Genomic DNA, 13,236 nt, shown 5'->3' with positions numbered 1-13,236 from the left:
TTTGTTCAAGTGATTGGAGGGGAAAATGTTGTGCAAGTTGTTACCAACAATGGTAGCAACAATGTCTTCGTGGGTAAGAATTTTATAATTGTCATGATCCAACTTGCAATCATAATTATATGTTGCCATATGAAATGTTAATCCTATTATCCAATTTAACTGTTTGTTGATGTGATTCATTTATTTTGGTATTAGGAAATATTTAGAAGAAAAGCATCATATTCTATTTTGGACTCCATGTGTTGTCCATTATGTAGATTTAATGCTAAAAGATATTGGAAAGTTGCCTATTGTTACGAGGGCCATTAGAAGAACAAAATTTATTGTTGGGTTCATCTACAACTATACCATCACCCTTAACATTATGAGAATATTCACCCAAAAAGACAAATTGGTTAGAAGTGGAGTGACAAAGTTTGCAACTACATTCCTCCATCTTCAAAGATTGTATATACATAAGAATAACCTGAGAATGATGTTTGTATTAGAAGAGTGAGTGAATACAAATGCATCAAAAGAAGCTAAGGGAAATGACATATAGTATTGTTATCAACACATCATTTTGGAAGAATGGTCTATTCTCTCTCAAGGCGATGGGGTCGTTGGTTCAAGTTTTGATATTGGTTGATAACAAGAAAAAACAAGCAATGAGTTACATATATGAGGAAATGGATACGACAAAGGAGTCTATAATAATTATGTTCAATAGAAATGTGAGTAAATATTGTGAAATCTATGAAATTATAGATAAAAGATAAGAGTGCAACATAACATTTCCTTAACCCCGAACCGTTCTGTAGAAATCCAAATGTTGGCAAAGATACGAAAGTGACAATTTAGCTATATGCTTGCATTTTGAAGCTTTCTAAAGGAAAACACATGGCTTGTGAGTGCACATTTGTGAGCTATTGCAATCAAAGTGTTAAGTCTGACATGCATCTGATAAGGATGTGAGTGCAATTGGAGGACATTTGAACAATTAAGTAAATGTCAGTTGTTTATATATATATATATATATATTTGGATGTAATGGATTTAAAATTAATTATTTTAAAATTGTAATATAGATTCACACTAAGAAGAGAAGTAAACTTGAGCACTAAAGGCTACAGGACTTGGATTTACGAAGTACAACCCAGCTCTTAAAGACCTATTTGATAACAAAGATTTAATCGATCTCATTCCCCTCAACAATATTTATGAGTGTTATGATTGTCTTGAAAAAATAAGTGGATGCAAGCGGTGTATTTATAGATGATTTGTTCTTTGAAGCAGATTACTTAACATAGGAACTTGTTGATGGTGTTGGGATTAAGGAACCAACAAGATTTACTAGTCACTAATCAAGATATGCTGCAATTATGGCTAATAGAGACGATGAGGTGGAAGAAAAAGAGTTTGAATCAAGTGGTGAACAAGATAATGTTGATGCAGTTGAAATTAAAAGTGAAGATAAGGAATATGATTTAGCATGATTTTGATTGTTTTTAGTTTTAGTCTTACACAATAGAACTTGATTACTATTTCGATTACTATTAGTTTAATTTTGATTACTATTAAAACTAGACTTTGAAGTTGGATTTTGGAAATGAAATATGATTACCCTTTAATTTTGTGTATTTTAAATATATTTTAATATTTTTGTATATTGTTTGTATTTTATGTTTAGTTTACATATTGTTTTTTGGCTTTCATAATAGCGGCAATTCTGCTATCTTATTTTTGGAATTCGTTCTGAGCCTCTATCAAAGACTAACAACATAGAATAATAAAGACAATAATAATAAGTTGTTTATATTTACTCAAATGAGTGAGTCTCATAAGTTTAAAATATTTTTTCAATGGTCTGTTGGTTAACGATTGGCCTATCCCTAGTAATATGTATGATTAAAACGAGAGTAGAAGGTGAAGCGTAAATTTGGGGTAAATCACTCCATTTAATAGACATTTTTAATTGATTAAATTTTTACACTTTTATTTGAAGAGATTTTTATTTTATTTTGTGTCTATCTTTAAAAAATAAGTCTATTAAATGAAGAGAATTCCAACAAGTAAATTTGATAGATCAGTAATCACTTCTACTTAGGAAATTTTGTTGGTCCTCCTCGATTTTTAATGATATAACATGCATATTAATAACATGACAATGACGCGACACAATCAAATTAGATAAAATTGAATCCATATCATTAATCAATTACCATTTCATTATTTTTTTATCCAACAAAGTTTCACAAGCACCTTTTTTAGTAATCACATAAGCGAAGATTGCAAATTAAAAGAAAAGAACATCAATTTTATTTTATTCAGCTCAATTTGCTACATCCCTATTACGCCATTAATGAGCAAACCACATCATGAAAAATGGAAGGGACTAACAAAATTCCACAAGTTGTAAAACAATGGAACTAAAAACTTAATTTTAAAAATAGAATGACTAAAAGTTAATTTTAAGCAAAATAAAAGGAATTTGCATTTAATTTTTTTTTTTCAAAGAGTAGAACATATATTTAGTTTCTATTATAATATGTTCCTATCAAGTGTCGTCTCGTCTCTGCAAAGAAATTTCATGCAAGGTTGATCTCCTCTTTAGTGATTTTGGTAAAAAGAAAGCACCTGTATTTAATTCCTTAAATCGCCAAACGAAAAACTAAATATGGATGAAAATGTTTTTGAGACGAAACTTACTAGAAGGGAATTTCATAAAGATTAAAACCATATTTAAACTTCTCTCAAATTACCATCTACTTAGAATTCGGCTAAATAACTTTAGTACATTCTTCATATCTAAAGTCTTACCATAAACTTAAAGCATAACCTTGCCAATCAACATTTTGTGCAGCAAAAATATATATGTACATTGCAATATCAGCATTGTTGATGACATGCAATAAGGTGTTGAATAGCCCCAATGAACTGCTTGAAGTTTAAACTAGAAACAAAAGTGTGAAAGGACATTCGAATGAAACAAGCTGCAAATAAACTGGAGTATCATGACCTAGATTCGTTTATGTATTCATACCAAATCCATCAACACATTCACTCCAGCAGCTGAATGGTTCAGAAACAATAAAGTCAAATGAAGATAATAAATCACAAAAGTACTTTAATCTGGGGGGAGGAGATAATGAACATTTGATTGTGTGCAATGATGAGGCATTGTTTTAATTCATTCAAATGAAACTACATTACCAAAGAAATTTTTAGTTCTAAACAAGCCTGAACATTATAGAAACACTACTCATTCTGAAGTTAAACATCCATAATAGAAGAAGAAGAGCACCTCAATTATACCCTATTTCCACTGAACGAATATTTCGAGTTTTGTCAACTGAAATCCTTAAGTCGCTTTTTTAGCACATCCATTGATTTCTTTCGAGCACTTTGCTTAGCATTTTTATTAGAAAGGCTTCCGAATATCCCATCAGGTGAATCCTTGAATTTATCACATATGGCAGAAACCTTCTTGTAATCCAATGCATAGTAACTTTTCTCTCTTATAACAGGATTCATGAAGTTCTCAGCTTGACTACTAAGCAGAAGATTAATCAATTGTCTTGCTTCTACCAAGGAACTCTTAAAACTACCCTCATTGTAAATTTCACCAAGACCAGCCAAATAGAACCTTTCATCAGCAAAATTCTCTATGATCTGAAGATCATATTCGATATTTATAACTGCATTTGCATTAAACCTTTTGACGCTATCGCTAGCAAAAGCATCCACAATGGCATTCGAAATATGTTCAAAAACACCACTGCCTACTTTGTACATGGCATCCAGGGGTAAAAAATTTTGTGCTGGGGTCAGAATGGAATGAAGGTAAATGACAACTTCATGTATGTAGTCATTTCCATTCTGATTTGTCTCCTCAGGAGTCCAATTAACACCGACAGTAAGAGTCATAAACTTGTCTATTTCTTTGTTTACCATGCTTAGTAGGGCAGCATAAGCCGCGTCCCTGGACGTCCTTAACACCACCTTTGCACATAAAGCTGCTTGAGGCTTTTCAATTGGTCGGCATGGGATGCCGCATAGTTGGGCTGCATTTCGAAGGAAATAATCACAGGCTCTTTCAAGGACAGCTATGTTTGCCGCAATCTGCATGACTTGAGGTACACCAATGTTGCCACTATTGATTGTATCGAGTAATATTGCATTTAATACGTCAATCAGGAACTTGTCCAAATACTTCTTCACAACATCGAAGATATTCATATGCATACCATGAGACAAGTAATCAACAGAGCCTTTGATAAAGGATCTCACAATGCAACAAACATCTGGTACCATGGAGGAGAATGGCGCAAGATATGGAAAAGCAGGCATAATATCTGATGTTTGAAGATTAAATGAAAGAATAACATTCTCATAGTCAGATTCTTTTTTTATCAACATTTGGTCATATGAGTCATTACCAAGAACATCAACAGTTTGTTGCCGGCATTCTTCCAAGAGAAGCTGGTGGTACTTGTCATTACTGCTATCAAGCACATCAAGAAGTGTGCTTATGTCATGGCCATATTGTCTAAGAGTAGACCCAAACAGAGTGACATAATCCTTAACCAGGAGAAGATGTGTGACTGACTCCATACAGGAGAACTGCTCTTCTAACAAATAGGTCATTTTAGCAACAGCCGTCTCCCACATTGTTTCAACTTGATCGCCTAACAGGAGAAACCCAGCAGTTCTGAGGACTCTATCCTCGACTATAAAGAATCCAGCAATTTGAGCAAAAAATGTTTGGTATGATTCAACAAAAGGTTGTGCTGAGGATATTTCAAGGTCTGAATTCAATTGTAACAATCTATTAGTATAGTAGTATTCACGAAACTTCTCTCGGAATCCTAGAAAATCATGAATATGACAAGCACGATAAAGAGGTGTGAGATCAAACTTGATAACAGAATCTTCGTCAAATTGTTCGGAATCCAAAGTGTAAGCTAGATTCCCTACTCCTGAAATACATAGCTCCTCAGACTTTCTCTGCTGTTCTAGCATTTCCTCATCCCTTTGGCGAACTGTTGCAGTACGGCCAATTGCTGTTTGCCCAATATTTCTAGCCAAACTCCTTATCTGAACCATCCATTCGTTAACTTGGCCACAAATATTCTTCTCAATGTGCAATTTTATTACAGGAATTCTCCTCTCTATGACCATTTTGAGAGCCTTAAGAGGAATATTCTGCAGGTAACTTTTGACAAGCAAATCCAAAGTTTTCAATGCAGAATAAAACTGGCCTTCAGAAATTTGATTGTTACATTTGACACAAAGCTCTAACACCTGCACACAGTTGTTCGACATTTTCACAGCTTCAGCCACATTCTTCTTAACATAATAACACTCGAGGAGGTCTTCAAGCTTGACAAGAAGGGCACTTCCAACCTGCTGTAACTTAAAATTGTCACTATGGAGTTGACTCTTTAGATCTTCAGCATCAAACAACACACCTCGAAGCTCATCAACTGCAAGGATGAACTCCTCGTAGTGGATTTTGCACATCTCCTCGATTTCAGCTTCCTTTTCCTTAACCACGAAACTCATCTGGCGAAGGAGCCCCTCTGGCTGCCCCATTTGAAAGGCATGCCTGACAAGAGGACCAACATCATCCTCATTTGCATGAACCAAATCCTCCCCAGCATCACCATTCCTCCTCTTTGGTTTTAAATCCATGATCACATGAATCCCTGGAATGTTGAAGACATTATACTAAGTAGAAACCAAACACTAAAACTAAGCTCACCAAATACGAATCATTCCATAATACAACTATATTGATCTTGTTTCTCTCTCTTTTCCATCACAAAATTACCATCTCAGTTACAAAATATAAACAAATCAAAGAGAACAGCAGTCACACACATTAATTCACTTGAGCAGATTCACTATGCACAATACTAAGGCTTTGTTTGGATAAGCAATTTAATTAAACACTTATAGCATAAGTGTTTATCATATAAGTGCTTATACATAAGCTAATTCTATAACAAAAGATGAAATAAAGTCAAATTGTTTTCCTAAGTTATCCTAGAGAGCTTATAGAAATAAGCTAAAAACAGCTTACGGACATGTCATAAACAGTTTCTATAAGTTCTTCCAATCAGCTTCAAAGGGGCTTATGCAAATAGATAAGCTCAAATAAGTCAATTCAAACATATCATAAAACAAGCTTAAAAGAAATTGTTAGTTGCATAATATTAAACAAAGAAGATCCAGAGCAAAAGAAAACGATGAAGAAGCAATAAGAACATATTAATCTAGAATTGGAAAAGAAGCCAAAAGAGAACTCAATCGTAAAGCCCACAACAACAACAGCAAAAAGGCAAAAATAAAATAGAGCATTCGCAGATTTGAAGTCATAAAATAAGAAGAAGGGTAAAAGTGAAGCGAAGTAAAAATGAGTTAAGAGAAAAAAGGCACCTACCTGTTACAGAGAAAAAAAAGAGTAGTAATTGGGAAAAGGGGGTTTGGATTGTTAATGAATGAAATCACAAGAGAGTGTGTTGAGAATGGAAATGAAAATGAAAATGAAAATGATGTATGGGTTGGGATTTCCGTTGCCGAATGTTTCTTACTTTGTAGTTGCTAAGCTAGACGACAATTCCCTAGCAAGCAGCGGCAGCAGCAGTGTTGTTTTGGAGTTTGATTATATTCTTCTTATTCTTACGACTTTATGCCCAAACACTGCGCAACTTTGCCGGCGTCTTTTTTGCTTTTTATTTTTCTGCTTAGTAAATACAAATTTTACTGCACTTCACTCAAAAAACTACTTCCTTTCAACTAAAATAATTATTCTTTTATTAAGGGCTAACTGCAATTTTATACTCAATCACAAGTTTAAGCTCCTTTCGATGATTTTTGATTTTTGATTCTGAAATTTTTAAAAATTAAAAATATTTCTAATTTGGAATTTTTAATTTTTAGTTTTGAATTTTAATTTTTAATTGAGTTTTCAGTTTTTATTTTATTTAAGTTGAATCATTATCTTTATCTTGTCTCCTTATGAATTTATTAAATATAAAAATATACTGATATATAAAGATAATTCAAAATGAAAAAGTAAAAATAATATTAAATTTTAATTATTTTATAATAATTTAAATATTATAAAATTATAATTAATTCAATTATAATGTTTTTAGTAATAGTGGTTGGAAGTGATAATTGTTGAAGATAACTACCGTAGTAGTGATCAATCGTCAAAGACAGCTGCAATGGTCAAAAGAGACAATTGAAGTTGGAGGTGGAGATTGAAGAGTGACAAATGATGATGGTAGTGGTAGATGGTCATAGGAGATGGTGATTGGAGGTGAGTGGTAGTGGTGGGTGGCGATAGTCAGAGGTGGTTGGTTAGTGGTGATGTCAGTTGTTGAAGGTGAGTGGTTGGTGGTGTGGTGGTGGTCAGAGGTGAATGGGTGGTGATGATTGAGTTGGTCGGAGATGGTAGTCGGTGGAGAATGATGATGGGATATGGTGGTTGGAGGTTGGCGGCGGTGGCAGCGATGGTCGGTGGTGATGGTGGTGGTCGGATATGATCAGAGGTGGGTGGTCGGTGATGATGGAGGTGAATAGTGGTGGCAAGTGTCAAAGATGGTGGTGGTGGTGGTGATGCTTGTGGTCGGAGATGGTGGTAGTGGTTGGAGATGGCCAGAGGTGGATGGTCGGTAATGATGGAGGTGAGTATTGGTGCATGGCGGGTGTCAAAGATGGTGGTCGGTGGTGACGTAAGAGGTGGCTAGTCAGTAGTAATGACAGTTGTCGAAGGTGGGTGGTTGGTGGTGTAGCGGTGGTCAGGGCGGGTGGGTGGTGATGATTGAGATGGCAAGAGATGGTCGTTGCTGGTAATGGCGATGATCAGAGATGGTGGTGGTGGTCAAAAATGGTTAGGGGTGGGTGTTCGATGGTGGTGGCGGCAGTCGAAGATGGTGGTGGCGGCAGTCGAAGATGGTGGTAAGAGGTAATGGTCGGTGATTGTTGGAGTAGTGTATATGTCTACTGATAAAACATGTTAATTTTAAAATAAAAGTTATAAAATCTTTTTTTTTTAGTTTCATTTTATACGAAAATATTTTTATTTTAAAATTAACTTTTAAAATTAAAAAAATCTTATAAAATTCGCTTCTAAAATAAGCTTTTGAGTTTTAATCCACCGTTTCTCTGAATTTTAATAATTTAAAATTTGATAAAAGATTAATAAAATTTGACAAAAAATTATATTATATAGAGCTCTCTTGTAAAAAAAATTCCATTTTTCTGACATGATTCATTCTTAAATAAATTTTATTAAATATTTGAGTTCAAATAATTTATTTTACCTCTAAAATTAAAAAGGTGATATAATATAGTAATTAATAGCTGACATGGTGTGAATGATTAAAGTGTCAACTATCTACATAGAATCTGTCTTAATTTAGAGACATTCCTGTTATCATTTTCTAAATTAAAAATAACAATTACCATAGGTTACATTCAAGAATGATAAAAATGTTTATATTAGAAGAAAAAATGTTTATATTACTCGATCTTTTCCGCAATGAGAGTAATTCAATAGACCTTTTTGAATATATAAAAAGAATGTATAATAAAGGAGAAAATAATCGTTAAATTACTTTTATTAAGTATTAATATATTCACAATTATTATAAATATATAATGGAAATAATAATTTAAAAAGCGACATAAATAATATTAATTGAAAATAATAATCAATCATTCTTTTTAGAGATATGATTGTGGAAAGAAGTGAATATTATACATTTCACCAAGAGAGTTTAATCACACCCTGTATATGATCTGTATATCAGCTTATTAATTTTCACGCCAACAAAGTGTACTCTAATATATATAACTTCTTTCTACCTACAAAAAAAATTGCCTTTTGCATCCTCCCTCTAGTCTCAAAGTCGCAACACTATATATCTACATGTCTGCAACATTTTTCGTTTGACGTACAGCTACACTGGGAGAAACAGAGACACAAGATATATCCATTAAATTACGTTTTAGCTCCAAATTTATCACAACAACATCTTGAGTGATTATGGAAATTGATAAATCTTTCTTTAAAAATGTTATGAAGTAAAATTGAGGAATTATTCACACCGGGGCCTAATATTCCACAGCATTGGCTTCAACGACCCCACCATTATGTACTTGTCTAATTCCTTCTTCTAATGCGCTTGATTCCTCCTTCCTCTTCTATGTTTTGATTGAATTTTAATTAAAATTAAGATATGGAGAAAGAAAGAAAGTAATGCATTATTATTACAAAACATAGATTTTCAAGAACATGGTATTTTCTTGGAAAGATATGGACTGACATTTCTTAGAAGAAAAAAAACCTGTATAGAGGAAAGTGTCTCGTTTCAGGTGACTTGTGTTTGAAGCTGGTGGCAACAGAAAAGGGGAGAAGCATATACAAAGGGGGAAACGTGAAGTAGTAGAATTGAGAATCAGGTCACGTAGAACAAATCAGATCAGTTAATTTTAACGAATTAAGATATAAATATGTAAGACATAAGAAATATTAAATATATTGGTCGGGATAAAAGAAAGAAAAGAGAAAGAAATGCATGTACTTTATAAAAAGATAAAATTATCTTTAGACAAATATATTATATATTTAACTTTAAATTTCTTTATAAAATTAAATAATTAATTACATAATTTTAATATAATATATTTATTAATTTTAATTTTAATTTTAATTTTATAAAATGATTTAAATTGATTCATACCAACTATTCAATTAATTAAATTACTCAACTAATAATTATTACAAAACAAGAAAAATCGTTAAAAGAAATTACGCACAAAACTAGTACAAAATGCAATAAAAAAAAAAGATTCTATGATATATTATCAATTAATTACAAAATAACAGAAATGCGTGGGTCCGTCCTAATATAGTCTTTCGTCTTTTTCTATCTATTTCACTAGTTCAAACAAGTTCCAATCAAATGGTTAATGATTTATATTGATCTTAATTGTTAAATTGAATTCACCAAACGAAGAGCTGTTCACGTGAAAAACAAACGGAGAGGTGTCCCATGTCACTTAAATTTGTAAAGATAACAAATATATTTGATTGATGTGAGTAAGGATCACTAGATAAGAAAAAACACGGGTGAGTAACATTACTTTTCTTTTAATTTTGATATTAATATAGTTGTATAGAAGATTGGGTAACAATGATTGAAAAACAATTTGATCTCTAATGATAATTAAAAAGAGATAATTTAGTCTTTCACTTTTTGTATATATCATATTCAACAATTGATTTAGTCAATTACAGTAGTTTTTTTATCATCATTTTTATTAAATATGTTGAAATAATGTAATCTAGATAATTATACTATTTAAAATAAATTCTTAATTTAGTAAAAACTATTCCATACTATATTTATATATAAATCTATTTTTTTAATAATTTTATAACTATTTTTATTACATAAAAAAATTGTATCAAGAAAATATAGATAAACCATGCAATTTTATTATCAGTTACACACAATTTTTTTATGTATTATTTTACTCTTATTCATAAAAGTTCAATTCATTGTCAAAAATTAATTGTTTTAATGTCTTTCATCTTCCATATGTTAAACTACATTAATATATAAAATTTATTGGTCAATTGCAAATAACACATTTTTGTATTAATACTCTTACTCTTATTCACTGGTTTCATATTCTTCATTAGAGCTGTCAATTTGACAAGCCCTCTAATTATTGGCTCCAGCACACATATTGGAGGGGGCAAAAAAATTTATAATTTAAAAGACCACAAAAAAGAAAACCCATAAGGCTTAGTAGATCTATAGGGCCACGTTTTCAAAAAAGAAATCAATTATTTTTGAAAAAAAAATTTGACAATTTTTTTTATTTTTTTTCACCGATAAAAGAATTTCGATTTTTTTTGATAAAAAGTTATTTACAATTTCTTTTCGAATTTTTTTTATTCGAGAATTTTTTATTTATTTTTCTCAAAAAAAATTTTGAGAAAATTTTTTTTTAATTTTTTTCGAAAAAAATAAGTTTCTAAAATTTTTCAAAAAAGAAATCTCAAAATTAACAAAATATTGGGGGCTTAAATCGGTGTAATATAATTAATTCTTTTCTCCTTTCTGCACTAGTGAATAATGGAGTGTTTCCCTATCATGTTGTTATAAAACTCATTGATAACCTAATAAGATGTGGATCGAAGTAATTGGAAACCAATAACTTTCTTGGTTTAAGTGTTAGAAAACCCATATTCAAATATTGTAATTAAAGTTTAGTTTATTTGTACGTAATAACTAATTAATTGCTCAATTAGTTAGGTAGGTAGTTAGAGGACAGTAAGAATAAACCATCTATAAATACCATAATTCATTCATTTAATAAACAAGTCATATAACATATATCCAATATTTCATCATTCTTGCACTTGAAATAATAGCTTGAACGTTAACAATTGGTAGCAAAGCGAGATTTTCGATCCCGAAGTGATAAACACGGGTGAAGTGAGAATGAGTTCAAGTGCAAACACTGAAATTTTTTCATCCCATATACCACATTTTGATGGAAATGATTGGGATAAATGGAGAGTGCAGATTCGAACGTTGTTTGAATTTCAAGAAGTGTTAGAAATCATGTAAAAAGATTTTGAAGATCTGGGAATCAATCCAATAGAGGAGGAGACGTCGAATTTTAAAGAAAACAAGCAGAAAGATTGCAGCGCCACCTTCATCCTTCATCAATGCATTGACATAGCCAACTTTGACAAAATTTCTGATGGAATAAATGCAAAAGAAGTCTGGGACATTCTAGAGAAGTATTATTCTGGAGGAACTAATGTCAAGAAAGTGAAGTTGTAGACCTTACAGAAACAGTTTGAATTGTTGCAGATGGAGGAGCAAGAGAAAATGTCAGATATGATTTCAAGATTAAGGAGTATCACAAATTAGATGACTAGTTGTGGTGAGAAGCTTACTGAACAGAAATAATGTGAAAAGATATTGAAATTTTTGCATCCCAGGTTCGATTAAGTTGTGTTTGAAATTGAGGAATCTAAATACATTTCCATATTAAGTCTTGAAGAGTTGCAAGGAAATTTAGAAGCAAGAGAATTGAGAATGGATGAAAGGAATGGGAGTAATTATTGGAATCAGACATTTGTAGCATATGCCAACAAGAATGGAGACCAGAAAAAGAAATGGAAGAAGAATAAATTCAAGAAACCTGATGACGAGTTTGAGTCTTCATCAAAAGAGGGAATGCAAGTTGTAAATCAGAAGGAATGTAAAAGAACTTTGAGAAGAAGGTGCAATATTACAATTGTGAGAAGTTTGGACACTTTGCAAATGAATGTTGGACTGAAAAAGGAGGAAAACAGAAAAAGAAAGAAGGAGATGAAGCCTGCACTGCCCAAGAAGATTTAGACTCAGATACAATCTTATTGATGGCTACCACAAACGGAGAACGTTCTTCGTTTTTAGACACAATCTTGTTATTGGCTACCGCAAACGAAAAACATTCTTCGTTTGAGTTCTGGTTCCTTGATATTGGTTGTTCTAATCACATGATAAGTCACAAAGAATGGCTGATGGATATTGATACATCAAGAAGGATCAAGATTAGGTATGTTGATGATAGAACTTTGGAAGCTGAGGGAGCTGACAACATAGTGATCAAAAGAAGGAATGGAAAAACAACAGAAAGTGAGGCAAATGATGTGCTGTTGGTTGAACCAAAAGATGATGTGGAGGCTGCATAAGACCCAAAAAGTGATGCAGATGACGTGTTGCATGCTGAATCAAAAGAAGAAGGTTTAGAATTGCAGAACCAGTTGAATACAACTCAAGAAGATCTTAAGAAAACAAAGGAACAAATTCTTCAGGCTGAGAAGGAGAAGGTAAAAGCTATTGATGAGTTGAAAGAAGCACAAAAAGTGGTTGAAGAAGCAAATGAGAAACTCAGGGAAGCATTGGTGGCTCAAAAGCTGGCTAATGAGGAATCTGAGATTGAAAAGTTCCAAGTTATTGAATTGGAATAGACTGGAATTGAAAATGGTGAAGATGAAGAGAAAATAAGGGCCAACATCCAAGAGATCAGTCATCTGACACAACAGAAGTTGGAGCTATATGACAAAATAACATAATTGGAGAAAAAAAAAATAGCAGCAAGATAATTTGATATCTCAATTCTTCAGAAGAAACATTTTAAGGAAATTGGTATTGAAGTTGTCTCATCGGA

The 13,236-nt window shown here is 32.2% G+C and overlaps 1 protein-coding gene across 2 annotated transcripts; it reads right to left on the bottom strand.

Moving 5' to 3' along the window:
- Positions 1-3,080: 3,080 nt before the first annotated feature.
- On the bottom strand, positions 3,081-6,719 carry LOC101491440 (exocyst complex component SEC15A-like). Of its 2 annotated transcripts, none has more exons than XM_004515427.4 (2): positions 6,576-6,719; positions 3,081-5,687 (listed from the first exon to the last, which is right to left on the bottom strand). In XM_004515427.4, exon 2 carries the CDS (start codon positions 5,671-5,673, stop codon positions 3,328-3,330), a length of 2,346 nt encoding a protein of 781 aa, XP_004515484.1. In that variant the 5' UTR covers positions 5,674-5,687; positions 6,576-6,719; the 3' UTR covers positions 3,081-3,327. The 2 variants fall into 2 exon arrangements, with proteins under 2 accessions (XP_004515484.1, XP_004515483.1); XM_004515426.4 differs by having other exon boundaries at positions 6,425-6,676.
- Between the last annotated feature and the right edge of the window lie 6,517 nt (positions 6,720-13,236).

Source organism: Cicer arietinum, chromosome 4 (assembly GCF_000331145.2).
Source record: "Cicer arietinum cultivar CDC Frontier isolate Library 1 chromosome 4, Cicar.CDCFrontier_v2.0, whole genome shotgun sequence".
Taxonomy (NCBI): domain Eukaryota; kingdom Viridiplantae; phylum Streptophyta; class Magnoliopsida; order Fabales; family Fabaceae; genus Cicer; species Cicer arietinum.
The sequence above is the reverse complement of the archived record's forward strand: the minus strand, read 5'-3'. Positions and strand labels throughout refer to the sequence as shown.

Excerpts from the sequence above, each read along its gene's own strand:
- LOC101491440 (XM_004515427.4), bottom strand. The coding sequence starts at position 5,673 with ATGGATTTAAAACCAAAGAGGAGGAATGGTGATGCTGGGGAGGATTTG.